Source organism: Clarias gariepinus, chromosome 9, assembly GCF_024256425.1.
Source record: "Clarias gariepinus isolate MV-2021 ecotype Netherlands chromosome 9, CGAR_prim_01v2, whole genome shotgun sequence".
Lineage (NCBI taxonomy): Eukaryota > Metazoa > Chordata > Actinopteri > Siluriformes > Clariidae > Clarias > Clarias gariepinus.
This window is the reverse complement of record NC_071108.1, coordinates 13,043,525-13,070,617: the sequence shown is the minus strand read 5'-3', so window position 1 is coordinate 13,070,617 and position 27,093 is coordinate 13,043,525. Positions and strand designations below refer to the sequence as shown.

The 27,093-nt window shown below is 36.9% G+C and overlaps 1 protein-coding gene across 3 annotated transcripts in view; it reads right to left on the bottom strand.

Annotated features, from left to right (window-relative positions):
* Window positions 1–23,234, bottom strand: part of slc16a1b (solute carrier family 16 member 1b) — a 30,516-nt gene extending 7,282 nt beyond the window's left edge. Inside the window, exons 1-2 of one of the 3 annotated variants that reach the window (XM_053503743.1) lie at window positions 23,086–23,234; window positions 6,417–6,707 (exon numbers count right to left, since the gene is read on the bottom strand). In XM_053503743.1, coding sequence (XP_053359718.1) covers window positions 6,417–6,633 — 217 coding nt within the window. In that variant the 5' untranslated portion in view covers window positions 6,634–6,707; window positions 23,086–23,234. Of the gene's footprint in view, window positions 1–6,416; window positions 6,708–7,359; window positions 7,382–23,081 lie in introns of those variants that run through there. The other 2 variants (XM_053503742.1, XM_053503744.1) reach the window with 2 other exon arrangements.
* Window positions 23,235–27,093: the final 3,859 nt, after the last annotated feature.

Sequence of the window (27,093 nt, the reverse complement as noted above, 5' to 3'; positions counted from 1 at the left end):
TTAATTCTCTTTAATCTCCTGTAGGTTAATTAGAAAAGCACTGTTGAAAAATGTTGATTATCCTCGTGTTAGAGTTTCAAATGATCGGATTAGATTTTAAAATCCTGCTAAGATTATTCAAAAGTCACAATCTGATGAGATATCCTTTGGGAAGATGAAGAGAACTCTGGTAGGCTGCCAAAGATTATTTCAACTGAGGCAGTAACTAAACAACAAAAAATTCTCAAGAAAGTAAATCATCAACAAAACATCCATCCCAATCTCTACCGAAACCTGAGGATAGACTTTAAAACAGAGCTGGCTTTCAAGTGTTTCTTATTCCCATCAGATTGGACAGATTCCGCAGCACTGCATTCTGAAGCAAGGTTGCATTTTGGCTCTTCTCCAGTCTCCCAACATAAACCATCTGCTTCAGAGCTTCACACACATTCTCCATACTCATGTTCACACATTCTCCTCCATCAAACCGAATTACTTACACTTGGTCAGGATAGAGGTCAAGCCGGTACACCAATTTCACTCTCAAAGCAAAGGTCTAAAAGTTTAACCTAAATTCAGTGAAAATAGAGCACAGTTGTTAAAACTAAAGCAACAGGAACTCAATCAGGCACAAATGTCTATTTTATCTAGTGAAAATGCCATCATATTGGTTGGTGAGAGAGTCTGTGCTTTCTGTTTCATTATAATTCGCACACATTTTGGTGTCTAGCAAACAATGGAGACCTAATCTTAAAACTGTACGTTTGCAGACATCACAAAACATTTTCCATTTCTGAATACAGGATTTATTTAAAGCAACATTTTTAACCTGATGAATGCAATAATGCATTTTCTGAATAGATGTACTTAGTTCCCAACGCTGTAAGAGCTTTATTGTGGCAACCAAAGTAACTCATGCGTGTGAAGTGGCATAGAGGCTACGTGCAGAAACGTGCGTGCGCAAGTTTGTGCAAGCACTGCCAGTGTGAGTAAACGTGTGGGTAGTAATCATCCTGTTCATGCTTACACGCCTATTTATGCTTCTCTTTGGAGGTTAGGTTTACTGAAATAAGGCATTAACAATTAGAATAAACGTTTCATCACATATAGCAATTTAATATACAGTATACAGATCCTTTTCTCCTAGAATGCATATCAGATCATAAAAGACCTATTTAGTTGCACTTGACAATGAATGTCATTTATTCCATTATAATTTATAATGAGAGCCACCTGAATTTATAGGTAGTGTTGTGCTGATTTAAATATTACTCTTGCTTTTATACCATTTCACTTTATACAACTGCAAGATGACCTTTTTCGTTTTTTTTAAATATATATTGACGTTGAGAACTTTGTGTTCTCAGACATGCATTCAGACACTGCATGAGTTACATCTTATTGTCACTTCTGCTCCTTGCTCTAGTGGTAGCTCTTTATTCTGTATGCTAATACACTTTATTAACAATGAGAAGCTGAGGCCTACTATATGTTCTCTATGCAAGTCTGATGTTATAACGGCTCATGTTCAGAGCCACAGCGATGTGCATTTTGGAAGAAGTCATGGTATTAAGCCTTATAATAACCACCACACACAGTTCAGGACAACAGCAACACAAAAATTTTGTCTTTGCAAAGCAACACCACCGAATTAATACTAATTGATTAATTTACTCTTTAATTATACATTTGTAACTGCTCAATGTTGCAGCATTTGCAAGACCAGGTCATTCTCATCAAATCATGTTATAGCTACAGTTAACATACACAAAAAGTTCACAACCATTGAAAGTACTGACAAAGTTCCGCAAATCAACGATCAAATACATTTTATTGTTCGCCTTAGATTAAGTAACTGGTGCACCATATAGATCCATGGTGAAGGGGTTAGAAATACATAAACCAATGCCAGAGCTGCTGTTACAGACAATTAACACATACTAACCAATCAGATTTAGACAGCTCTAACCGATGTTTATCATGGTAAGATTAAAAACTTTAAACTACTATCTCAAATATATTTAGATATATATATATAGATAGATTATAAGTAGACTGAAACTTCTGTGTAAAAGCTCTTCCTTAGTAAAGGCCCTGTGCTCATGCTTAAATCCAACACACTTCATGTGTCTCCATGCATGCTTTATTTATTCATCAGGAAATTGACTTCATTCAAGTATCATTTAAGTACCTGAGCTGCTCAAATGTCTTCTCTTTTTCTTGCAGCCCAGTGAATGAAAAAGATGAGCAGAATTTCACAGGAAGTACTTGTTACCACAACAACCGTCATGACACCTGTGTGACTCTACTTAAAAGATCACACCAGCCCTTCCCTCATACCACACCCGCGAGACTGCAGTAGTTCTGGAGAGCAGCTATGCCTTCGCTTGCCTCATATTTAGAATTCTATATAAAATCTACTGCTTTATCTATTATACAAGAGCTGTGGATTATGATTCAGGTTGTTGGAGCTATGAGGAACCAATACAAGACAGGCAGGGTAGGATACCAATTAGGGAAGTAAGTATTTTTAAGTATTTATCATCGAGTTACCACTGACTAACTCATGATTGCACAGTGCCAGACAGAGGAGTGTGTTTTCTTTCTGTTCCCCCGCCCCATCAGTCACCTTAGGCTTGCATAAAGGGTTCAGGTGTGTTATAAAAAGATTATCTGAGTTATCAGCTGTGAAATCAATATGCTGTAAATGTGTCTAAAAACACCCGTCTCATTGTCCAACTATTGGTTGGATATAAAAGTTGCATGATCAAACAGGATATGGAAACACTAACCAGCAATGACATGCCAGTAACTATCACTGATTATTTTGTGACCCACTGCACTTCAGTGTCCTGCTCCATCTTATTGTGAGGCTGTTGCTAGATTAAATGCCATCAAGTGTCAACTGCCTTGTTCATGCTACCAGGAGCTTTTATAGTACTACATGCTTCCGTCTGCTGACAAGTTTTATGGAGATTTCCTTTTCAGCAGGACTTATCTATTGGAATCTATGGATTATTGTTGCTATAAAGATGAGAAACACCCGACCCAATACAAACAAGCTGAAGGCTGCTATCAAATTAACCTGGTCCTCAATAACACCTTAGCAATGCCACAGGCTGACCACCTCCACGCCATGATGTACTGATGCAGTAATTCGGGCTACTGGAGCCTCGAAGTATTGAGTACATATACTCCGCAAAAAAAGGAACGTCCTCTGACTTTCAACTGTTTTTACTTTTAGTAAACTTAATGTATAAATACTTGTATGAACACTAAAAGAGTCAACACCATAAGACATAAGACTAACTAAAAAATTTTCACAATGTGTCCTTGAATGAAGGGAGGCTTAAAATCAAAAGTACCAGTCAGTATCTGGTGTGGCCACCAGCTGCTTGAAGTACTGCAGTGCATCTCCTCCTCATGGACTGCCTATTGCGGACAGTCTGAGCACTGATGGAGGGATCGTGTGTTCCTGGTGTGACTCGGGCAGTTGTTGTGGCCATCCTGTACCCGTCACGCAGGTGTGATATTCGGATGTACCGATCCTGTGCAGGTGTTGTTACACGTGGTCTTCCACTGCGAGGATGATCAGCTGTCCTTCCTGTCTCCCTGTATCGCTGTCTTAGGCGCCTCACAGTGCGGACATGGCAATTTATTGCCCTAGCCACATCAGCAGTCCTCATGCCTCCCTGCAGCATGCCTAATGCACATTCACGCAGATGAGCAGGGACCCTGGGCATCTATCTTTGGGTGTTTTTCCACAGTCGGTAGACAAGTCTCTTAAGTGTCCTGTGTTTTTAGAACTGTGACCTTAAATCCCTACTTTCTGTAAGCTGTTAAGGTCTTAACGACCGTTTCACAGGTGCATGTTAATTAATTGATTATGGGTAATTGAACATGCATGGAAAACCCTTTACATTGTTTGCATTGTTTAAACCCTTTACAATGAAGATCTGTAAAGGTATTTGGATTTTTACAACATTATTGTTGAAATACACAGTCCTGAAAAAGGGACGTTTCTTTTTTGCTGAGTATGTAAGTACAGTTTTCAGAAGTTGGACATTTCTGTATTGTAAATCCTATTTTTTGGTTTGAGCTTTGGAAATATTCTAATATAATATATTAATAATAATATTATAATAATTTAATATTCTTTATTTTCATGGGCTGCAAGGCTCGACATATTTCACTTCACATGTCTTGAATTTATGAATTTCTCTTTTTAAATTAAGTGTGTGCGTATACTAGATGTGCCCTCTACTTCTTTCACATAGCATTTGATTACACACTCAATCGTGTTTTTAAAAAATGTACAGCGCCATCATTTTAAATTTGGAATGAACAAAAATTTTTACTCGTTACTGCAAAGTTTATGGAATGAAGGTGTGAGATTGCATTTATTAAGTAGATTTCAATTGTACACTCATAAGCGTGTTAAAAAAAATTTACAGCGCCAAATGTTGAATTTTAAAGATGAATTAGCTATTCAATGTGGATTTTTTTTTTTTATTACATAAGAGCAATTTTCATTTAAATTTCAAAGTACCATATCTTCTCTTCCTGTGGGCCCACTGAGATGAAACATCTCAGTTGCTTGGCCAAATACACCTGTGAATACCCCAATAAAATTTATTCAGTAGTTTTTACTCGATGCATGCACAAAAACGGACAAAAAAAAATTCCCCAACAAAACATTTGAAGTGTTCAATTTCTCATCTTCTGTCCCCCCAAATTGATATTTTGATGCAAATATCAATCTACATAGTATAGTGTTCTCGTATGAGCTGTATATATATATATTCATATATTCACACTATGCACTGGTGAATCGTAACCAGGTTATAAGTTCTTCAAAATGCCAAAAGAAGAAATAAGAGCAAAACACACACACAAAAAAAATAGAGAGAGTATACAATTTAGTGAAAACTGCATTTAAACTCAAACAGGCTGGTCATCAGCTAAACAAAAGTTTAAGACCATAGCCTTTAAAAGTTAAAATCTGTGCAAAATTATGGCTGCCATTATCCTTTAGACAGTCACAACATCATGATCTCCTGATGGCTAAAGCCAAGTCTTTCTCTCTCCGAGATAAGGGCTCAAAGAACACAATAACGTCTACGAAGGCCACGTCTCCTCCTACACCACAAGCTTGCCTGTTTGGAATTTGCAAGGGAGCACCAAACATGGGACATTGAAAGATGGAAGAAAGTTTTATTCTCGAGCAAGAAAAAAAAAATTATCAGGATGGTCCTAGTGAATTCCAACGATACTGGCATGACAGAAACACCCCGAGTTTAAATAAACACTTCAATAAATTGCCAATCTGTTTTTTGTCTCTTGCTCCTTTTTCTCCTTTTGACATTTTGAAGAAGTTCTTACAACCTGGTTATAACCCACCAGCGAGAAGGGGTGTGTTTGCGCACCAAGTCCTGCTGGAAAATAAAATCTCCATAAAGCTGGTCAGCAGAGGGGAAACATGAAGTGCTCCAAGACATTCAAGTGCTGCGCCGACCTTGGACCTGATAAAAGACAGTGGACCAACACCAGATGATGACACAGCTTCCAAAATCACCACTGACTGCGCAAATTTCTTTTACTGATCCTCAAGCAACTTGCATTCCATGTCCGTCCTTTCATCTGAAGAGGACTTTGGCCCACTGAGCAACAGAGTCCAGTCCTTTTTTGTCCTTAGTCCAGGTAAGACGCATCTGACATTGTCTCTGCTTCTAGAGTGGCTTGATACATGGAATGCGACAGTTTTAGCCCATGTCCTGGATACGTGCTTGGTGTCTCCTAAAGCACCAATGTCAGCTGCAGTCCACTCCTTGTGAATCTCCCCCAAATTCTGGAATGAGCTTCATTTCAGAAGAACTTCAATCCTCCTATTCAACTTCAACTTCTATTCAACTTTGCATTAATGTGCTCGGATAAAACACTCTAAAGGCTCAAGAAACTTTTGCAGGGGTTTTGAGTTGATTAGCTAATTAGTGTGAGACACCATGAGTTGATTTTTTTTAATATTAAACGTTTTCACAATATTTAAATTTTTGGAAATATTGAATTTGGGGTTTTCATTAGCTGTAAGCCATAATCATCAAAATGGGAAAAAAAAACTAACACTAACACTCAGTAATAGCTGGGGAAGAGGACTGCATTTAGGACTTAGTCATCCGATTCTGACAGAAAAAAACAACACTGACACTAATCAATCATGAACATCACCACCAAGTATCTCTACTAATCACGTAAATGTCAGTTTTGATTTCAGGTTTATGTAATGAATAATATTTAACAGCACATCAGAACAAGACTGCAGGTCAATGTTTAAACATAAACACAGCTGTGCTGGTCTGCTTATTTTAACTTCTGTGTAGTAGGAAAGCCAGATGAGAATGTGATAGAGCAACAGAGCTAAAGGAAACAAAATCACTAACCTCCGGCGTACATGACGGCCAACATGATAGAAGAAATCCACGAGACCTGGCTGCTGGTGGCGTTGAAGATCACCTCAATCTCTTTAAAAAACACAGTGATGGATTTGGGAAAGGCATAAGAGAAACCGATGCTGATAAAAGCACCAACCACTACGGCCCAACCCCAGCCGCCTTCTGGAGGGGTGTAGCCCACCGGACCGCCCGTCGCTGGAGGCATCGCTAAACGTCCACTCGCACACAACAATCAGGAATGGGGAAAACGCAGGACAGCTGAGTGTACACTCTGTCAGACTGTGAGAGAGAAAAGAGAGAGTAAGATAAAATCATTAGAGCCTGGAAACATGATGATATCCATCACAAACAATAAACCATGGACCTGCACAGAACAGCTCAGAGATAGAAACACCTTACATTGTTTATTTAATAATGAAACTAGAATACTGTGTAATCTTACTTTTCTAGATAAAACAAACAAACAAACAAAAACATTTTTCAAACCTAACCGATAACTGTGGGTGTGGCGGTGTATCCACACACACATTAGGGATAACCAATAAGAATGAGCAGCAATATTTCCATTATGTACAACATTAGAAGGTCTTTGGGCATGCCTCATAAAGCACACAGCAACACTATATCCTTTAATAAATATTCTTCAAGCAAATAAGATAAGCTTGGGTAAACTGAAACTCTAGTACTCATGATTTTGGTTTTCTTGTATAGGCAAAGCAATATTTTGTGATTTTGATAATAGTTCTATTTAAAAAGCCTTTTGTGATGTTTCTCACAAATGATCCACCACTAAACCATGTATGTCATAAATGTAGAGAGGGGGACTGGGCTTTTTGATTCAACAGGCAAGCAGACTTCCCTATCTCATCCAGTCCTATTTTTGCTTCAAAGCAATGTACTCGAGGCTTGCTATTTGATGGCTACAACTCACCCATTTATTTACCCAGCAACGATGCCAGCCATAAGCCAAAAAGAGTATAATCTAGGAACAAGAAACGCGAGGTATGTCATTGTTTTGTACCAACTTTGTTATACATGTTTAAAGACTTAAACATAAATATCTAAATAAAAATCACTAATTTTCAAATATTAGTATTGTAAAATAAATAAATAAATAAAGGAAAATATCTGTAGGCCAAAAAAGAAAGTAGAAAGAGACCAATATTTGAACAATAAAAACAACAAAAAAAGAAAGCTTCTTGCATGCAAAAAAGAAGCAGGTGTTAAAATCCTGGCAAGATGTTCTTAAAAAAAAAAAAGGAGAAAAAAAGCTATATCTTAAGCAAATGTTCATCTAATCAATTATTGACTGTTTCATTAAATCCCTTCTCACAGATATTTATAGTATTTATTAAACACATAATTTTAAGACATCCTTGCTCTACAAGTTTTTTTGCCCAAGACTTTTTGCATTTTTTTTTTTTATCCATCAGTATGGCGACACTGCCACACAATTTTTTTAAAATATTGTGTAGGCAAAAAACTGTTTACATTGTTATTAAACATCAGTTATCGATTTTTTCTTTTTTTATCAGGCTTGCTACCTGTACTGTCTGAAAATGTCTGCATGTATGCTAGCTCACACTGGTGTAGGCATATAACGCATATAAAAACTGGTATGATTTAAATTTGAAAACATTTAATAAATAAAAAGCAACCCAATATAAGCACCGAGCCACAATTTACACAATAAAAGTAAAAACATGCTAGCAAAATACCCAAGAAGCTTAATAAAACTAATAAAAACATGACAGTCCGGTGCAATTAACCCATGTATGTACCCCAATGTATGTACCTCATCTTTAACCAGGATTAGCCTCATCAACCGCTGGATGCCTTATAACCACAATTTTTTTTCTTTTTGTCAATTGAAAACAAATGAAACAAATACAGATCTATGACCTTGTATGTTGCAACATTGTCATGCAAAGCAACTGTCTGGCACATAAAACCACAGGATACAAGACAAAATGGTGGCTGGGTTGGATTTACATCTGGTCTGACCTCCCAAGTTCTCTATTCACTTTGTTTGCATCTTAAGCAAGGTTCACATTTCTGAAGTGATTCAACTCTTTTTTTTTTTTTTTTTTAACCTAATCTGACACAGATCTGACCATAAGGGCTGTCTGACCACAAAAATCTGATCTAGATACAGGGAACACTAGGCAACACTCTTTTGTAAATCATACAGGGTCACAGTACTTGAAATGAGAACAAGCAAATGGGAATTCATGCAACATTTTATGCATAAATTATTTGAAATGAATGAGAAGTCGTATTCTTAACCATATTACACGGAATGTATGAATGTGCGCATGCATACCATTTATAAAATTAGTGTCACTTATGAATGTCAACTGGCATGACATGCAAAGCCTATCTGCCTGCCATAAAAAAAAAAAAATTAAATATAGCCTTATAAAAGGTATATAATGTACAACCTAAATTTTTATATTTTATTGACCCACTGTCTTTGGAATCTCAAAGTGTGATTTTTTTTTTTTTTAAGCAAGGTGTATCTAGATTACCACATTTGCAGTTCCTGACTGTTTATTCAATACTCAGGACACACTCAGTAACTTTTAAACCAATGCTGGCAGTTCATTAACTCCTACTATTCTCATGTGCATTGCACTGTGCCCTGCTGTATTGCGCGTGTAAATGCTGTAAAGTGGCATGTCTGCTTGTTAAACCTGTGATTACAGCATTACCTTTAAACTGCATGTTGGCTCATCCTGTACTCAGGATTCAGGCCTCATTAGACACACATGCTTACACACAGACAAACCCAGTGAGTGTCTCTGACATAAATCACACTTGCAGCTCCTGTGACTTGAAGGTGAATGCAGTCCATCTGGAACTTGTGACTGGAGAGATGCCAGACAACATTAAAGAGGAAAGGAGGCGTCTCACTGTTCATTGAGCCTCAATGACCCAATTCACTCACTGTATATTAACTTTTCTTAATTTGTCTCAGCATCTCTGTGCATGAAAATTCCATGCATTATACTGTCTCAAAGAGAGAAATCATGTCTGGTGAATTAAGAAAAAAATTCTGAGAATTCAGAGGCCTCTCAACTAAGTTCTTAGCTCCTAGGAAGCATCAGTCTTTTGAAGAAGTATGGAAATCAGATGATGCTCAAAATTAAGCAACACTAGGACTGGTAAGGTAACAGAAAAACATTAACTACATAGGAATAAAAGATTAGTATGTATTGTAAATTAGTGATTTACAGTGAAAACTCGGATTGTGAGTAACACCTATTGTGAGTGTTCCGCAAGACATTTTAATACTTTTTTAAACTTGAAAAACGAAGTCTTGGTTTACGAGCACCAAGTATCATGTATCACGCATGCACTTCTTATTTTGATGCTTCTTTTTTTTTTGACCACTCTCTTGTGCTGCAGAATTACAGGTAATCGTCTCCCCTGCTGGGTCTTAGTGCTTGTCTCTTACTGGTATAATCAACATTCATGCACGCATGTACTGTTTACTATAACATTGTGACCACGTACGTGTGTGCAAAACATTTTATTTTGTGTTTGTAAGCGCGTGTGTACTGTTTCTTATAACACGTGTGCGCGCATGTAAATCAAAAGAAAGTCTCATTAGAGGTTAAAAATTCATGTTCTCTCTCAGCCTGTCGTTATGCATGTGCGCGCGCGCAATTTGACACTGTGCCGGTTTACAAACTCCCTGTGGGGTGCAGAGAGAGGGTGCTTTACACACACACACACACACTAAAGCGGAGAGAGTGTTACGCCTTGGTAATATGCAGGTTCATTTGTTTTATTTTTACTTTACATTTTGTATTAATTATTTTTATGTATTTATTCTTTTGGAAGGAATGTGGAATGAAAAAAAAAAGGAAAAAAAAAAAACCTTGTAGCTAATTTAATGAAATATCAAAACAGCTAACAAAGACTACTGGAAACAAGTATATGATTTTTTTTCTCTAAAAAACAAACGTATTAAAATATTAGCCGTGCCATGTTTGGGCCCCTAGTTGTCTAGATTAACTAAGTGTGTCCAGGACATAAATGATTGGATGACCAATAACTTTCTTTTACTAAACTCAGATAAGACAGATATAACTCATCGGCCCAAAAACCAGCACACAACAGCTTTCACAATTCAGCCTGCGTTTAGAAGGATGTACTGTTACTACTAGCTCAACAGTAAAAGACATGGGCGTAATATTAGACAGTAACTTGTCCTTTGAAAATCATATCTCCAATATCACTAAAACAGCCTTTTTCCATCTTAGAAATATTGCCAAACTTAGGAGCATCTTATCCGTATCTGATGCAGAATAGCTAGTTCATGCATTCATGACCAGACTGGACTATTGTAATGCATTACTAGGTGGTTGTCCTGCATCCTCAATAAACAAACTTCAGTAAGTCCAAAATGCCGCTGCCAGGGTTCTCACTAGATCCAGAAAATATGATCATATAACCCCAATATTATCATCCCTGCACTGGAGACCTGTTCAGTTTGGAATTAATTACAAAATAGTATTACTTACATACAAGGCTTTAAATGGTTTAGCTTCCACATACCTAACCAGTCCTCTGATGCGCTACAATCCACCACGCTGCTTAAGATTACAAAACTCTGGAATTCTGGTAATTCCCAGAATTTCAAAATCTACAAAAGAGGGTAAGGCTTTTTCATATTTAGCTCCAAAGCTTTGGAATGGCCTTCCAGACAGTGTTCGGGGGTCAGGCACAGTTTCCCAGTTTAAAAGTAGACTCAAGACGCATCTTTTTAATCTGGCATACGCGTAACTCATCCCATAACTTCATACTCCAGTACATCTATCCTGAATGGCAACTACGCTAAATTTCTCCATCTGTTCTGTATTTTTCTACCCATCCCGAGGCATCTGGAGATTGTACCAGCTTCATTAGACCAAGGCCAAACCCTGTGTGGATCCTGAGGCATCAAGAGAAGGACCTGCTTCATGATGGTTGGAGCTACACATGCTGCTCCTGTGCTTGTGATCCAGACCCCAACTGCCCTCTGCACTAGGGCTGCAACTAACGATTATTTTGATAATCGATTAGTTGGGCGATTATGTTTTCGATTAATCGATTAATCGGATAAAACCTAACCGCTTCTTAAATTTGATATTTTGCTTATAACTATTAAAAAAAAAACATAAATCAGGGTATTATTTATGTTTATAAACTACATTTTTACTAAATAAACTTTTAAAAATGCAAAAGCCACATATAGAGTTTAATAATCTTTAATTTTGACATTTTAAACCTTAAATGAAATGTAGTATATAATATACACAGTTTATATATATATATATATATATATATATATACACAGTGTGTGTGTATGTATATAGTTTAAAAATATAATTTTGTATAATAAAACTATGTATGCATAAGTAAAACCACAGTAAATTACAAGTTAACTTTGTAGTGGACTATAAAAAAAACTGTAGAAATGCAAAAAGCTAATAGTCACAAATGTACAGTTATTTGCGTTCGCTGAAAACCACAACAATTATTAAATGTAATATTCTACTGTTATTTGCACCGTTTAATTTAAGATAATCTAAAGTAGCGCCATTTAACTAATCACTATTGCTCATGAGGTGATTGCGCAATGTGATGCTAGCGAGTAGCGCGTGAACAGATCTAGCGCGAGTGTCCCGAAGTTAAAAAAAAAAACAAACACTTAAACTATACCACTTTTACACGATGAAGAGATAGTTTTTACTGACCCTGCTGACGTTTCGCCATCCGTAACACCAACATGTTTTCTTTTTAAGTGTTCGTGCATGACATGCCATGAAAGCTCGGTCTTGCATAGCGTGCAGGTTACCGTCTTCTTAGAGGAGTTTAATGTGAACTGCTGTCAAACCTTGGAGGACTCGGGGCGCGCGCTTTTTCCTGCAGACGCCCCTGTAACCTCCATTGCGCGAGCGGCTGTGTATCTGTGTGTATTTGTGCATCTTGTGGTCGCGCGCCTCAGTGACGTGAGCAGCCCAACTAATCGATAACGGCATTCGTTGACAACGAATTTCATTATCGATAATTATCGATTTTATCGATTAGTTGTTGCAGGCCTACTCTGCACCTGCTGACTCGTCCCTGTGCTAAACTGAACCTTATGTTAATTTAAAGAATTTTTGTTATATTGTACTTTCAGCTGCATAACACACATGATGTTATATCATCTCTAAATGTTATCACCCAAATGAGAATGGGTTCCCTGTTAAGTCTGGTTCCTCTCAAGGTTTCTTCCTATTGCCATCTCAGAGAGTTTTTCCTTGCCACTGTGCCATCATCCTTGGCTTGCTCATCAGAGACATTTCATTCATCACGCATTCATCTCATTATTATCTAGACACATTTTTCTCACACATTTTTTTTTATTGAAAAAACTAATTTCTTTCATTTTTGTGAAGCTGCTTTGAGACAATGACGATTGTTAAAAGCGCTATATAAATAAAATTGAACTGAATTAAACAGTCATTTGGCCATATCTGGCTACGAGATGCGGCACTTTGCACTCTTATTGCACACAAGTGACCTCCTTACCTCCAGCTTGTGGCTTTATTTCATCCTGATAGATTTAAGCATTAGGTAACTGCATGGTTATTTATACAAATTTATCTCTTTTAGGTTTTCAAATACCCGCGTCTTCTTGGTATAAATAATCAGCATGCAAAAAAGGGTACTTTGTGCATGCTGATTATTTATACACAAAAAAATAAAAATAAAATAAAAGACTTACAGTCAGACAGTATAGAAAACAGTGGGATTTGGAACAAACGGTGTGTGCTATATTTCCTCAAGGAAGTGTTGCACCACCATAAAGCACATGTTTAAACATGCAAACTAAATTCAAACTTTTCTTTTTCCCCCCACAAAAACAAGTAGGGCTTTTTTTTTTCTTTAGATTTTTGGGTTACTGAACCTGCTTGTCTGTAAAGCCTTTATGCTTAAAAACAATTCAGTACATACAATGTGCTTGTCCTAAGGACTTGTGACAGGGACTTTCCCCACTGAGAAAGCAAAAGTACTTAATGAACTCATCATTTCATACCAGAGGTCTGGAAGTTAAGCTGCTGTGACTAAAAAAGGTCTGGACATGTAATGTGCCTGGCCCAGAGACGTGGGCCACTTACAGTATTTGTTTATCCATAAACATGCCACTAGGGAAGTTACAGACATGCAGACCTACTAAATAAATAAATAATAAAAAGCCAACCCACCTGAAAGTAAAGTCTTGCAGATATTTGAAACTACTTAAAACCACACTAGTGCAGAATTATACCCCACTTCTGAGACTGGCTCCCAGCAGAAGCACTCTCTCATGACTCGTTTAATAAGTGCATTTGTGGACAAGCATAACACATGACTTTTGACCTGCCCAGTAAGAAGAACTTTTCAATTTGATAACACAAAGATTTACTGTAATGTATTTCAGGCAGCTATATTTCTCATAGATTTTGAAGTATTAATCCATTAAAAGTACATAACATTAAAACAATGTGCAACTTGTATTGTTGGTTGTTTAAAGCTTATGTCTTATGTCAAAGCTATAAATTTTTTTCTGCCAGTATTCTTATATAATCAACCTTTAAGTGAGGTTTATGCAGTAAGACTTTTATAAACACAGTACTGTACTTCATTTCATCTTTGAAATTCCCCAAAAGCAATTTTAGGATGGTCAAGTTTATTAAAGATTCAGTTATTTGTCACATATCCCTCATAGCACACTGAAAATTGTCACATATTTACTATTTACAATTCTCATCTACCTGTAGCAAAAAAAAATAAAAAGTAAATATATAAAATTGTTAGAATATATTAAATCACAAATTGCGGAAAAACCAATAGGACATAGGAGACATAGGCGCTATAATCTGAAGTTTATCACAAAAGCAGAAATGTTGAATAATAAAAAACTGTTGGTAGCTCGTCCTATGGCACTAAGGAGCATTAGACAACTGTCATGCACTTCATTTATAAAACAGTCCCCACCTTTGATTTTCTCAACATCAAACAACAGCTGGGAAGAAGCCAAAGTTCACACAAGTAAAATTTCTGTGCAACTTGACATGTGGCATTATTTTCCAGAGTATTAAAGGGACCATTAATTTGAAATATTTTTATCACATACCAGCAGATGACCAATTGGTATCTTCAAGGATAATCTTGCCCTATTAGCATTGCTCAAGCGCTCACGGAGTGTTTTAAGGAGAATAAAAATGAAAAAAAAAAAAGAGGAAATTATATACTATTGCGTTTACAGTCACTGGTTCTGAAAGCCTAGGGGAGCATTTTGCTTTAGATTTTAGACAGTACTCTCCACCAACAAACAACCAACTAAGGGAACAGTTTTTGGACATATATAATAGTTTAACACCACACAGCAATATTACAGGAAGCCAACTCAATGTTTGGACAACTGGAGAGCGAGAGAGACAGCATGTTCTGAGGCATGCGAGAGCACATACTGGGAAATTTTTCCACTGTGGAAAACAGGACCGACGTTCTCCGCCACAACTGATCTGTGTGTATATGTGACAGAAGCTCAGAGAAAGCGAGAATGATTTCACTGAAGCAGTATAGGTAATGAATTACTACCTGCTGACACGAGAAGAGCTTAAATATTGAGCCTTATGTGCTTATGCATGTTTATCTCTTAGTGCATACTGCAACAATCAGCGTAATGATAACTAATCAGCAAAGCCTTTATTAATCCTTGAATGGTTCTCAGAAGGCAAAGGCCATGTTCTGGCAGAAACGAAGTCCACGCCTTCAGGATACATATATCCTGTTTACGCAAATCCTGACTAGCTGAGTTTTTTGCAAATATCCAAAGAAAAAGAGCCAAAAGTCAAAGTGTCTGAACCAGCATTTAAGAGCAGCAGCAGCAGACAGCACATGTTTGGTCCGGAGAGTCCAAGCAGGATGCAGAGTCCTCCAGAATTATTGGCACCTTACACTTAAAAATTAGCAAGAGGCAACTTTTTGGCTCAAATATTACAAAACAATTTGCTGGTTTTATCTGATTATTTTTCTTCCAAAAGGTTGTGCAACCCGATGGCCTGTTTCAATGGATATCTAGCTCAGTTTACTCCTGCAATATTATCATGCCTAACTCTTAAGATTTTTTTCCCCCAATTTAGACCACAGGGGCTTTTAGTAGTGTTCACAACAAGAAAGTGAGAATGTCTTGAATGACATTTGCATGTTTCTGATGCAAGTAGTTTGGCCTAGCCTGAACTCTTCAACCCCATCAAATGGCATGTGATCACACACATTCAATGTTTTTTTTTTTTTTTTGTATCACCTATATTGTGCAATCCTAAAATACACTTTGATCCCTTACACACACAGGTGGGTTGCAGTTGATTAGATCTGAGTGCTCAAGAGTCTAGGTTTAAGACATGTAAACCTTTTTTCGTCATTATTACCCCCCTAGCAGTGTACATGACTGACAATTAAGTGTCTCTCTTGTGTTAAGTGTTTTGGCTTTTCTTCAATGGTAATGGATGACAAAGATTTTACAGGTATGCAACCACATTCTTATTCCCCAGGCAAACACGACCTGGTTAAGTGCAACAACATTTACATTTTTAGTCCCTGGGGGGCTTTAATATGGTTTTAACGATGTAGGTTTTAGATTCCTTTTTCAAGCTCCCAATGGTCTTTTCAGAAGGCTTGAAAGTATTCTGGCCACACCAAAGAATGTAATCTGGGGGTCAGTGCACTGCATCTCCTCTGAAAACCTATCGTGCTTGGAGGTGTCTAGCACCATGCAAAATAAATATCATGAACTGTCTCACAAGCCTCATCTCTACCTGACAAATCTCTACCTGGTTGTTTTTTAGTTTTTTTTTTAAGGAATTGCGGGAGTCCAGAATTAATCTTTCATGGGACAGGCCTGCGTGCAGACATGTGGTGTAGGGTTGATAAGGTGACTATGAAATATTCTACTACATGGCAGTTTAATGTGCATTCACTTAGCGACAACAGTGAAAATAGTGCTTTTAGTTTTGAGAGAATAGATCTTGAAAATAGAATGCGTTAGCTTGCTGGTGAACATAAAGCCCTGTTGGCAGCCAGCAGTTTTTGCTATTCATGATCGACCAGAAAGCATTTATGTTGCGGTTATGTGCCCTGCGGCTGCCAGGTTTAAACCTCAGAAGAGCCAACAGATAACACTAAAGTAGAAATGACATACAAAAATGTGGTTTTACAAACTAGCTTAAAACATTCAGTTCTGACCGAGTAATCTGATTGGGTGAGAGGCCTTCCACGGAGCATAACAGCACTGCGTTGTTTAACTATATGTATGACTCTGCATGAAAGGGGGGTTTTAACATTAAAAAAAACAGTAACAAGCATTTTTAACAAAACACACATCTGATATTATGTCATCTTAAACAATACTTTGCTGAGTAACTGCTTCAAGGTCATTCCGAACTGCCTCTGAACTTTTCTGTTGATGGCTAACATAAGCTACAAAGCCTTCTACAAAGCTTCTACACAAGGCTGAATCTCAATTGCCTTTCTTACCCCTACTTGGTAAGGGACTGTAGACCCTAGCACACTAGATTTCATGCATTTAACACCATTTGTTAAATCAAACAAGCAAATGGTTATATAGAGTGGAAATATAACATAAAAATAAATGAAAATATAAAGTTTCTCAGGACTGCCCACGACTTGCACAGTTTATTCTCCTCACATTTTGACATTCAGGTCTTGGCTCAGCAACATTATGTGACAATTGAGGTACTACATTGGAGCTTTCCTTCCCTGATGGCACAGGCATATTTCATGGCTCAAATTGCCTAAAAGTGGGTTTGGGACCATGAGGAATTGTTTCCATGAGCAGAGTGTGTGTCTGCTTCTCTATGCAAGCTTGTATATAATATACATACATTTTTATTTAAAATACTTTAGTAATAAACATTTTTTTAAAGTAAAGAACATCAAAATGTTCTGCATGGGCATTTCATCGCTATTTCCTCCTAAAAATTCTAATTTTCCCCACTTCCTGAAACTCATCAATTACAAAACCAGCAAGTCATGTTTAGAGCTTGTCCCTCATTACCAGAGACATGGCTGAAATTGTGCCCATGTGTCAGCAAGGGGTGAGGAATGACGTGGTACAATCTGAAGTCTAAGTAAAGGACACATGGGACATTTCACATTACTCACACACAGACTCTTTACAGAGTGCATGCCAAAGCATCACAGGCCAATGAAATAATACAAGAAATCACAATGCCCATGTGCACATCCAGCCATAATTGCAATACTATTCCCAAGTCCCTACTTTAAAGTCATCAAGGTATACCAAGTTATCAGATTTCATTTACAACACAGTTTTTTCAGAATAACCACAGACTACACATTGCTATTTATTAATATGGAAAATATGAAATCCTTTTTGTAGTAAATAAAGTACTGATAGCCCAACAGTGTGGTATACCTTGAGTACTGACAGTAGTAGACAATGAATAAGGTAGTGAGTGGAATAGTACAACACTTACACCATGTGTGCAAAACTCATCACCGAAACAGGAAGCCTCCACTTCCTGTTAGTTTGTTCACTAGTTTGACATCAGTAGTAAGACTTAAACTATAAGTACACTGAAAAAAAAAAGCTGAAGCCATGGGTGGGAACAGATAGTTCATCACGGAAAGAGGAAATTTGAGAGAGGAGATTAAAAAACACATTTCTTACTTACTGTATGGGCAGGTTTTGCCTTTACTTAGGCACTGAATAAGACACATTTTATGTAATTAAATATCTGGGGAAAATTAAATCGTGGTTGCTAAGGATTAAACTACATCTTGCATTTAGCCCCGCGACATTCTCATCTAAGTCAATCACGTTCACAATGATGCAACTTCTGCCAGTGATTTCTACATACCTCTGTCATTTCTACTGCAAAAAAATGCCTCACTGATACACCCAGTAGGCGTGTCCAATCACCTTCACACAAGTCAAACCTCAGCTTCACAGATGGTGCATTTTACCACATGCATAACATTGCAGGTACAGTGCTTTGTGCAACCTGACAAATAACAGATTTAGGTCCAGATATATCTGGCCATAAATCCAGCCCGTCAACCAAGTTTTAATACTTTAAAATCTTTACTTGATATTCGGGAATTTCTTAATGTCATCAGTCTGTTTATGATTCATACCTCTAATATATCAACCTTCTACACCTAGTGTAGAAGGTTGATATATTACTCATAAGTTACCGGAAACCTCCATGGCATAGGTGGTTTACATCTATATGAACCTTTATAACCTCAGAGTTACATACAACAAAATTACTAAACAGTAAAAGTGTGGCATTATGATAGCTCAGCGGTTACCCTCACATCTTCACGGATGAAAGGTTTAAATCTTGCCTCTGGTGCAAGGAGTGCACGTTTCCCTGTGCTTTTCTCCGTTTCCTCAACAACTTTCTTTTACAGTCTAAAGACCAAGTTGTGGGCTGACTGGCATTTCCAAGGGTGTCCTCCACACTGTGCCCCAAGCTCCCTTTGACAGACTCTAGCACCCTGTGACCCATCAGAAAACACTAAATACACAGTATGAAAAATGAATGAATGGTGAAGGAGCATCGGTGTGGTGTGCATCAAATGTTCCAGTAACGCAACTGAATCAATGCAGTGTCAGCTACCACACAACATCTTTACACACCAATTTCATCAAAATTGAAGCTCAAACAAGGTTTACATTAGTAGGCCTTCTAAATCTACAAAACTGAGGAGGCTTTAGTGCAAACATTCTCACAAACTTTCCTCAATTCCAGATCTTGTGCAAGTACTTTTTTTCTAACTAGTTTACCAATACATTTTTTACAAAAAAGACCTGCTAATTGTATTTCTTGTAGTAACAGCCACAATCATTATAGCTATTAAACAAGTTACATTTGTCAGCTTGGTGGTAGCGCTGCTTTTTTTTTTTTTTTTTTTTTTTGAGTGGCTTGTATGCAATAAACTTATTTTCAGTCAATAGCTATGGTCCTATTGGCCACAAGGATTCTTTTTCCCTAACAGACTCACTATGAATTTTAATTAATCTTTTTATAAACACCTTGTGAGTGGCTTGTGATTCAAGTGTCTTAAGATTACTGAGAATCAGTTTAATAGTAAATATTTACTTTGGATTTTGCTGTGCATGTAATGCTATTCTTTCTTGAGCTGCCTCTATATACAAGAATGAAAGTTTTTCCTGCGACAACGTGCACAAATGCCGGAAAATATCTGAATAACTCAAAGTCATGGGCAATCGGATTACTGGACTGAATTACATGCATCCAGGGGGACAATATGAGAAGTGGAAGAAAAATGCAGTTTTCTCACTGTTTAATCACAAATTGTGCTGGACCACTGTTTGAGAGAGATTACATTTAAAGTGTCGGTCAGAGATTGCCCTCTTAACAAGGACAATGAACACTACACCAGGCCAAAAATGGTATGACTCTCAGGATACCTATCCAACCTCCCTTTCCTTCATGCACATACATCGCTGTTTGTAAAACACATGCATACAACAGAACCACCCTTTATTCTCATTTGAATCACTTTTCTTACCCTCAGACACAAACTGGGTTTTCTCCCTCCTTTCTTAGTCTCCAACATTCTTTTCCACCCTCCCTTACACTTTACCATCCTTTCCTACAATCATCCAGTTACCATAAAACAAAATAACCAAGCTTACAGACTGTTATTCTTAGTTCAATGTACACTGACAAAAAACTAAATGCACCCTGAACTTGCTGAATGCTGACGAGTCTCATCAAAAATAGACCTCTCATACCCTCCCCTGTTTTTCATACTACAATTCTGACAATGGCCAAGATTTCTACCCTTAAATTTGACCTCTACTGATCTGCAATTGATGACCTCTGGCAGTCATTCAATGCTAACAATAGACTAAAGTTTCCATTCACCTGACATCAGCTGCACTGTCATGGCACAACATGGTGTGCTGTATGGCATTCATTACAAACAGTACAAATGACTGCTTCTTTCAGGAAGGTCAGATAAGACCAATCATGTGAGGAACTGTTGCATATTAAACAAATTCTCAGGTAAAAACTAAGCAAGCAACAAAAAAGCTGTTATGAGTAAAATAATAATGAATAATTATAAGTAATAATAATAAATAATATTTATAAAATAAATACATAAATACCATCAATGCTTTCTTTTACAAGCACTTCTATGAAATAAAACACTAGCTAAATCTGTCTATACTTTGGCAAAGCGGTGCTCAAGAGCAACAGGCCTTTAAAGCATCACCGCTATGTTAAAATGTAGAACAATTAACAAGTGCTAATATTAAAAAAAGATCATTATTAATAGGGTCAACTGACTGATGTTTTTGTTTAATAGTAAAGTTAGATTTTAATTGTATTACCCAACTATGGGAAATCAGTTAAACAAAGCAAAAACAAGTATTGCATTGAAGCAAACTTGTTAATCTGTATTACTGTTACATACCTATTTAGCAAACATTGTTTAGCAGTGGTGTAATGGAACATAGCTCATCCATACAGATCTCTCCATATGGCACCAATTCATTGTATTTCCTCTCATGTGCTCACCAGGGTTGCCAGATCACACAAACAATTTCCTGATGTAGTGATAAAAACAGGCCAAATATCATCAGTCCAAGACTTTGTTATATATGCACATATATCGTTTCACTGGGTGCTTTATTAATTACCAGGAAGCAGGCCAGCATCTCATACTGCACCATAAACTTGAATATTTAATTCGAAGAGGTTGTTTAAATATTGGACATTAAGTGTTGATTCATTTAAGATTTTTGATGAAAAAAAATGGTCCAACTGAATTGATTAGAAAAATTTATCTATAGACACATTTGTACATCAGTGCATAACTTTGTTTGAATAGTTTATAGTTCAATCGCAATTATAAAGAAACTGGTCATTAACATTGAAACTTAAACATATCTTAAATAAACCGAGGACATACGCCAAAGAACTTAACTTGCAACATTGCAAAGAAGGGATTGCCTAAGGCAATTACACCTAATGTCTATGGAATGGAAGGTTGTTCGAGGTAAACTTGTAAGTGAAACAATAAAAAAAAACCATAGGTCATGCTGACGCACCATATTCTGCTAAGAAAAAAATGATGATGTAATGATATTAAGCAGAAGTCACACTATGCACTTTACCATAAATGCTGTGCTACGTTCATTTCCAGCAGCATGTTAATGTGTTGTTGTTTTTTTATTACAGAAGTTTAACCATTACATGCAACATCATTGGCATAAGAAAGACGAACCTTCCATTTCAAACTTAAATGTTTATGTAAACATTTAATATTGTCAAATTCTTTATTTGCAAATGAAATAGGTGTTGGCTGAAAAGTGAAAATCGCTTAGATCAGAAAACATTCAATTTTAAAAATGCCTTCTACTGCAATTTCTTTGGAAAGCTGCTGTTCCTCACGGGCTTAACATTTTATCGTTCAGAAACAAACTTACTAGTTGGCTAACATCAGCTGTTCACTGAGGCACTACTTTACCCCCAGAAACATGTTAGGGCTACTGATACCCAAAGTTTGAAACTCAAACTTCACTTGTAACCGTTGACATTGTGTTTACACTAAAAACTTAAGACAACTCTCAATCACACTGATGATCATTTCAGGCATCATGGGACTGGGATTTTATTTGGATGTCAAATAGAGAAATGGGGGGGGGGGGGGAGTTTATGGTTGAGAGCTCTCATCCTTGCATCACTACATTGAGCATTTTAAGTTTATCCATAAAATCATTTCATGGGTTATCTGGCCTGGTTCATGTATTATGCATCAACCACTCATTTCAACTGTAAGCTGATTGTGTGTGTGTGTGTGTGTGTGTGTGTGTGTATACCCATACACAGTTAATACTTGTGTACAGAGCTTGGATGATAATTCTGGAGCTGAAAAAGTGAATGCTGGATTACCCTCCTGGATGAAGAAAAATAAATAGGGCAATAGGACATAACAGAGCCAGATGAAAGTTCAGAGCAAAGTTACAGCAAGTTTCTGGCACACGTTAGAGGTGCTGAGAGAGTATATAAACTTTAACCTATTTTAATTCTCTGCAAAGTTCGTCATCATGAAGGTCATGAACACTGCTGCTCTTCCGAAGCCATCCGAGCACGTGATTCTATAGTGACTCCACGGACCAGGGGGTTCGCGCGTGCGAGGTTAATTCAAACAGTTTTGTTTAAGTCCGTTAACATTCACGCGCACTAAAAAGAAAAAAAAAATAGCCACGCTGCTAACAAAACAATACACGCGATCCTCCACAACCGACGAGGGCTAATAAGGACACACATACCAATAGAGGTGCTGCGGTGTCTATTGTAATACAGATGGATATATTTTTCCCTGTGTCAATAAATAAACCCAAACAAATAGGGTTATGGGTAAATAAATAAATAAAAACTATGTCCATTCATCCTTGCAATACTGCCTGTACAAAGAAGGCGCGAGGGATGCTGAGAGCTAACGCTAGTACGCTAATTATCCGGCTCTGTTAACTAATGTTAACTAACGTTAATTAAATAATAATTGTAGTAATAAACACGTTTCCCAATGTTTATTCGTCCTTACCTACTTGTCGAGTCACTGTGGGCTATAGAAGTACATCTGAGCCCCGACAGACCATGCGTGCTCGCCTCCGGGTGGACGTGTACGTAGGTTTGCTGAAGTCAAGTTTGTCCTTCTACACAGCAGTGTTGGTCTGCGCATGCGTGTTATCGCGTCACTTTGGTCGGGTGTCCAATTACAGCGGCCGGCGTATTCGAACGTCTTTAAATGAATATTACAGATTCACGAGGCAAGTTCAAGAGCGACAGGTTTACCCAACACTGGTCTTACGTCACAACACACTTTTACTCAACAAGTTGAGTGGAGGAAGTTAACGAGGATTTCATAGTGTTCTCTTTAAAGGGACACTAGTATTGGGTAACACTAAAGCCCAGTTCCTCGAAAAGCTTTGCTCTGCGATCTGTTCGTGCTTTTACTGAGTTGTTTTTAGACCTCAGCACAGCAAGTTTAACACTCAGTGACAGAGGGCAGAACTGTACATGTTCCTTATTTCCTTTTACACATTTTTGTGTAGTCAAACAATTTTCCTTTACATGACTACACTAATGAAAATACAAGCAAAATATTAATCTGGCGGCACGGTGGACTTACACCACCAGTGTCCAGGTGTGCATGGAGCTTGCATGTTCTTTCCATGCTTGGTTGGTTTTTCTCCAACAGTACAAAGACATGCAGATTAGACTAATTGGTATTCCCAAATTGCCTGTAGTGTTCATAAGCAAGTGAATGTTGACTGGAGGTCCGACCACAGTCAAAGGGGAATAAATCCAATGTTCACCACTGGCCTCCACAATCCCTAGTTGGACAAAGGAGGTTATTAGTTGGATGGAGGGATGGACAATTTTAATTATTTAACTAATATTAAAAAGTCAACATGGCCTGCATGGTAGTTTAGTGGTTAACACCAAGTTATATTTGAAAAATTAAAAATATACGAATAAAAGTTAAAAATAAAACATCTGTACACAAAATACACAATATAGAAAATATTTGGAAAATATATGAAAAAATGTAAAACAATAAGAGCAGCCGAATAAATGGTAATAAAAGAATGGTTATGTCCATGGTTGTGCAATCCACATATTAATATTAAAAGTGACTTGTGCCGATGAGTGAGTGGGTAAGTCAACATGTTCATAATACTGCAGCATTTCTCAACACAGATTTGCACATTGGTATGAGCCAATTCACCTATGACCTGTTTGGGGAAGATGGAAGGAAATCTGAGAACCAGGAGAAAACTTTTGCAGACACCATAGTAAAAAAACATGCAAAACTCTTTATAGTCAATAAGTAACAAAAGCTTGGTATCAATGTAAGGTAAAAAAATTTGCGAGGTAAATAATGTCACTTAAACAATTACAGCTGCAGACTATTGTAATTACCATTATTACAAGCACATCCCCATTAACAAATTAGTCTCCCTCTCTCCCCATCATTCCCTCACTGAATTTTCCATTTGAAGCATGGGGTATAGCAAGTGATTGGTTATAAGCATGTTTTTTATATGCGAACATTAGAGAAATCTTAATACAAACAAAATACTAAAAGAAAATTTAGGTAGAACATTAATTATGGAATCGTGACAAAAACAGTTTATAAAATAAAATTATAATATCCAGTTAAATAAATGTTTGTTTTTATACCATATGCTGCACACCTTTCTTGTCTTTTTGAAATGCTCAAACAGGAAGTGGGCTAAAATGTGAAGATTTGAACAGTGTAAAAAAAAAACTTTGCAATAACAATATAGTGAGATAAAAAGTGTTTAGATAGGTTGCATGAATTGTAAAACACTGCACATAAAAAGCTATATCTTACAGGTTATTTAAATCTGTGTTAGGTATTACACTGTCAAAATTTGTAAAAATTCAAAAAAAAAATATTGTTCTACTTTGTTTAAGGAGTTTAGAACTTGAGGATGAGCAACTCTGACCCTTAGTAAAATTTCAAAATGCTGAAGTAAACAATGACTCTAATAAATGTGTCCCTTGCATCCATAGAACACATGAGTTCCATCTAAACATGAACAAGGGGTACATTTTTCTAAATTGCTAACAAATAGACTGTGTTATGATCTGTCATGATCTGACAAGTCAGTCAGTCAGATCTAGGCTCAGCATTGGTATGTTGCAATAAAATGACTTCAGCTGATTACCTGAATGTACTGAATGATCAGGTTATGACATCAGTGGAGTTTTTCAGTGGAGCATGGCTGCATGTCCTAATTTTACCTATCAGAGTGCAAAGTTTACAGACAGGCTCTTAAAAAGCAAAGACGACACACTTCTTCTATTTATTTACACAGCATTCTCATCACATTTATCTGCTCAGACACAGATATTGCTTTATTTGTGGTTTCAATGATCAAAGCTTTCAACATTTTTTTCTTGTCCTCTACTATTTTACTCCACTACACACCTCCCAAGTTTTTCTTTTAACTGTTCCATGTTTACTGTGTTTGCAAATATAATTTCTATATTTTAATTTGCTCTTTATCCTTTACCTGCCCTTGACCTAGCAGTAAAACTTTTATGTACTCTTGAACCTACCCTTTTATATATACCGTATATTTCATAGTTCTTCCAAATGGTCTCATGACAATATTTTTTAATATAAAATCATATTAAATTGGTAACCATGTATGTGCTTTTTCAGTGTTTTATTATGTTTGGAAACATTTAATCAGTAAACCAGTAATACATTCACTGCCATTTAAAGATAAAAAACTATCACTTGTTCTCAGATCTACAGAATTACACCAGATAAGATAAGTAAAACCTGTCAAATAACAAACTTCAATACATTCAGACAAAATGCTGCCAAATATGATTTTCCCCTTAAAACTAAACCACACAGGCCAATAAAGAAGAAAATTTCTGTGAAGTTTTAAAACTACTGTAGACTTATGGGTTTAAACAACACAGTTCACAATCACAAGAACGATATACTTAATGATAGTTCAGTTTGTCTGGTTGTGTAGAAATCACAGAGTAGTAGTAGTGCAACAGAAAGAGATGTAATCAACAAGACTATCTCAAGCAATCATATAACAAATCTTTAGAGCATCTGTGTCGGCATTCTGAAAGTCATTTCATGGCACCAGACTAGATATTTGAGCCTGTAACACACAGCGAATAGGAAAATATTATTGCACAGGTTAAAAAAATACAGGACTGTGGAAACAGTAACAAAAGATCCACTTGCAGTAGAAGCAAGAGCAAAAGAAATCCACAGAATCTGCTTTTTTTACTAAAGACAAAGTTTATGATCACATATCATCGGTGTAAAGTGACAAAATTTCAAACACTCCTCTTACTGTAACTGAGTAATTTCTCTTCAGGAATTATAAAAAATGATGTTTAAAATTACAAATACATTTCAATTGTTGTAATAGTAGTTTGTTATGTTTTAAGTGTGCTTTCTGATTAATTCCCTTTGCAGATTATGTATTTGCTCAATGCTTTCTGCAGTAATGGATATGATTATTCTCCCTAACCAATCCTAGCAAAACACATAGACGTAACAAATCACACTGTCACCTGATAATCATGGAGGTTATTGGTAGAGATGTTTACCATGCCTGAATATCTGTGGCAACACCTGCAAGAACATTTTAGAAGTCAAGACTAAGAAGAACCACATTCTCATGCCTTTTCCAAGCCCAACATTCAGGACTGCAGTCTTTAATTCGTCTAATATATAGCTTTAAGTTTCTGTTTTATGCTTTACACAAGTTCTGGTAGTGATACATTATAATTTTGCACGTTGTGATGAATATCGACATGGATGTGATTCAGCCCTGAGTGATCACCTCTGATCACTATCGTTTTCATAACAGTTCTTTAAACAAGCAATTAATATTATGTAAATATTACATATTTGTTTTTTCTATGCAAGTGAAAATAGTTCCTAAAGAAGCCACAGCTGGATATAGTGTTGCTAGGCGATGCCCAGACTGACTGACAATCTGCATTAAGAGTACTAATGCCTTTAACCTAACAGACTATTGCAA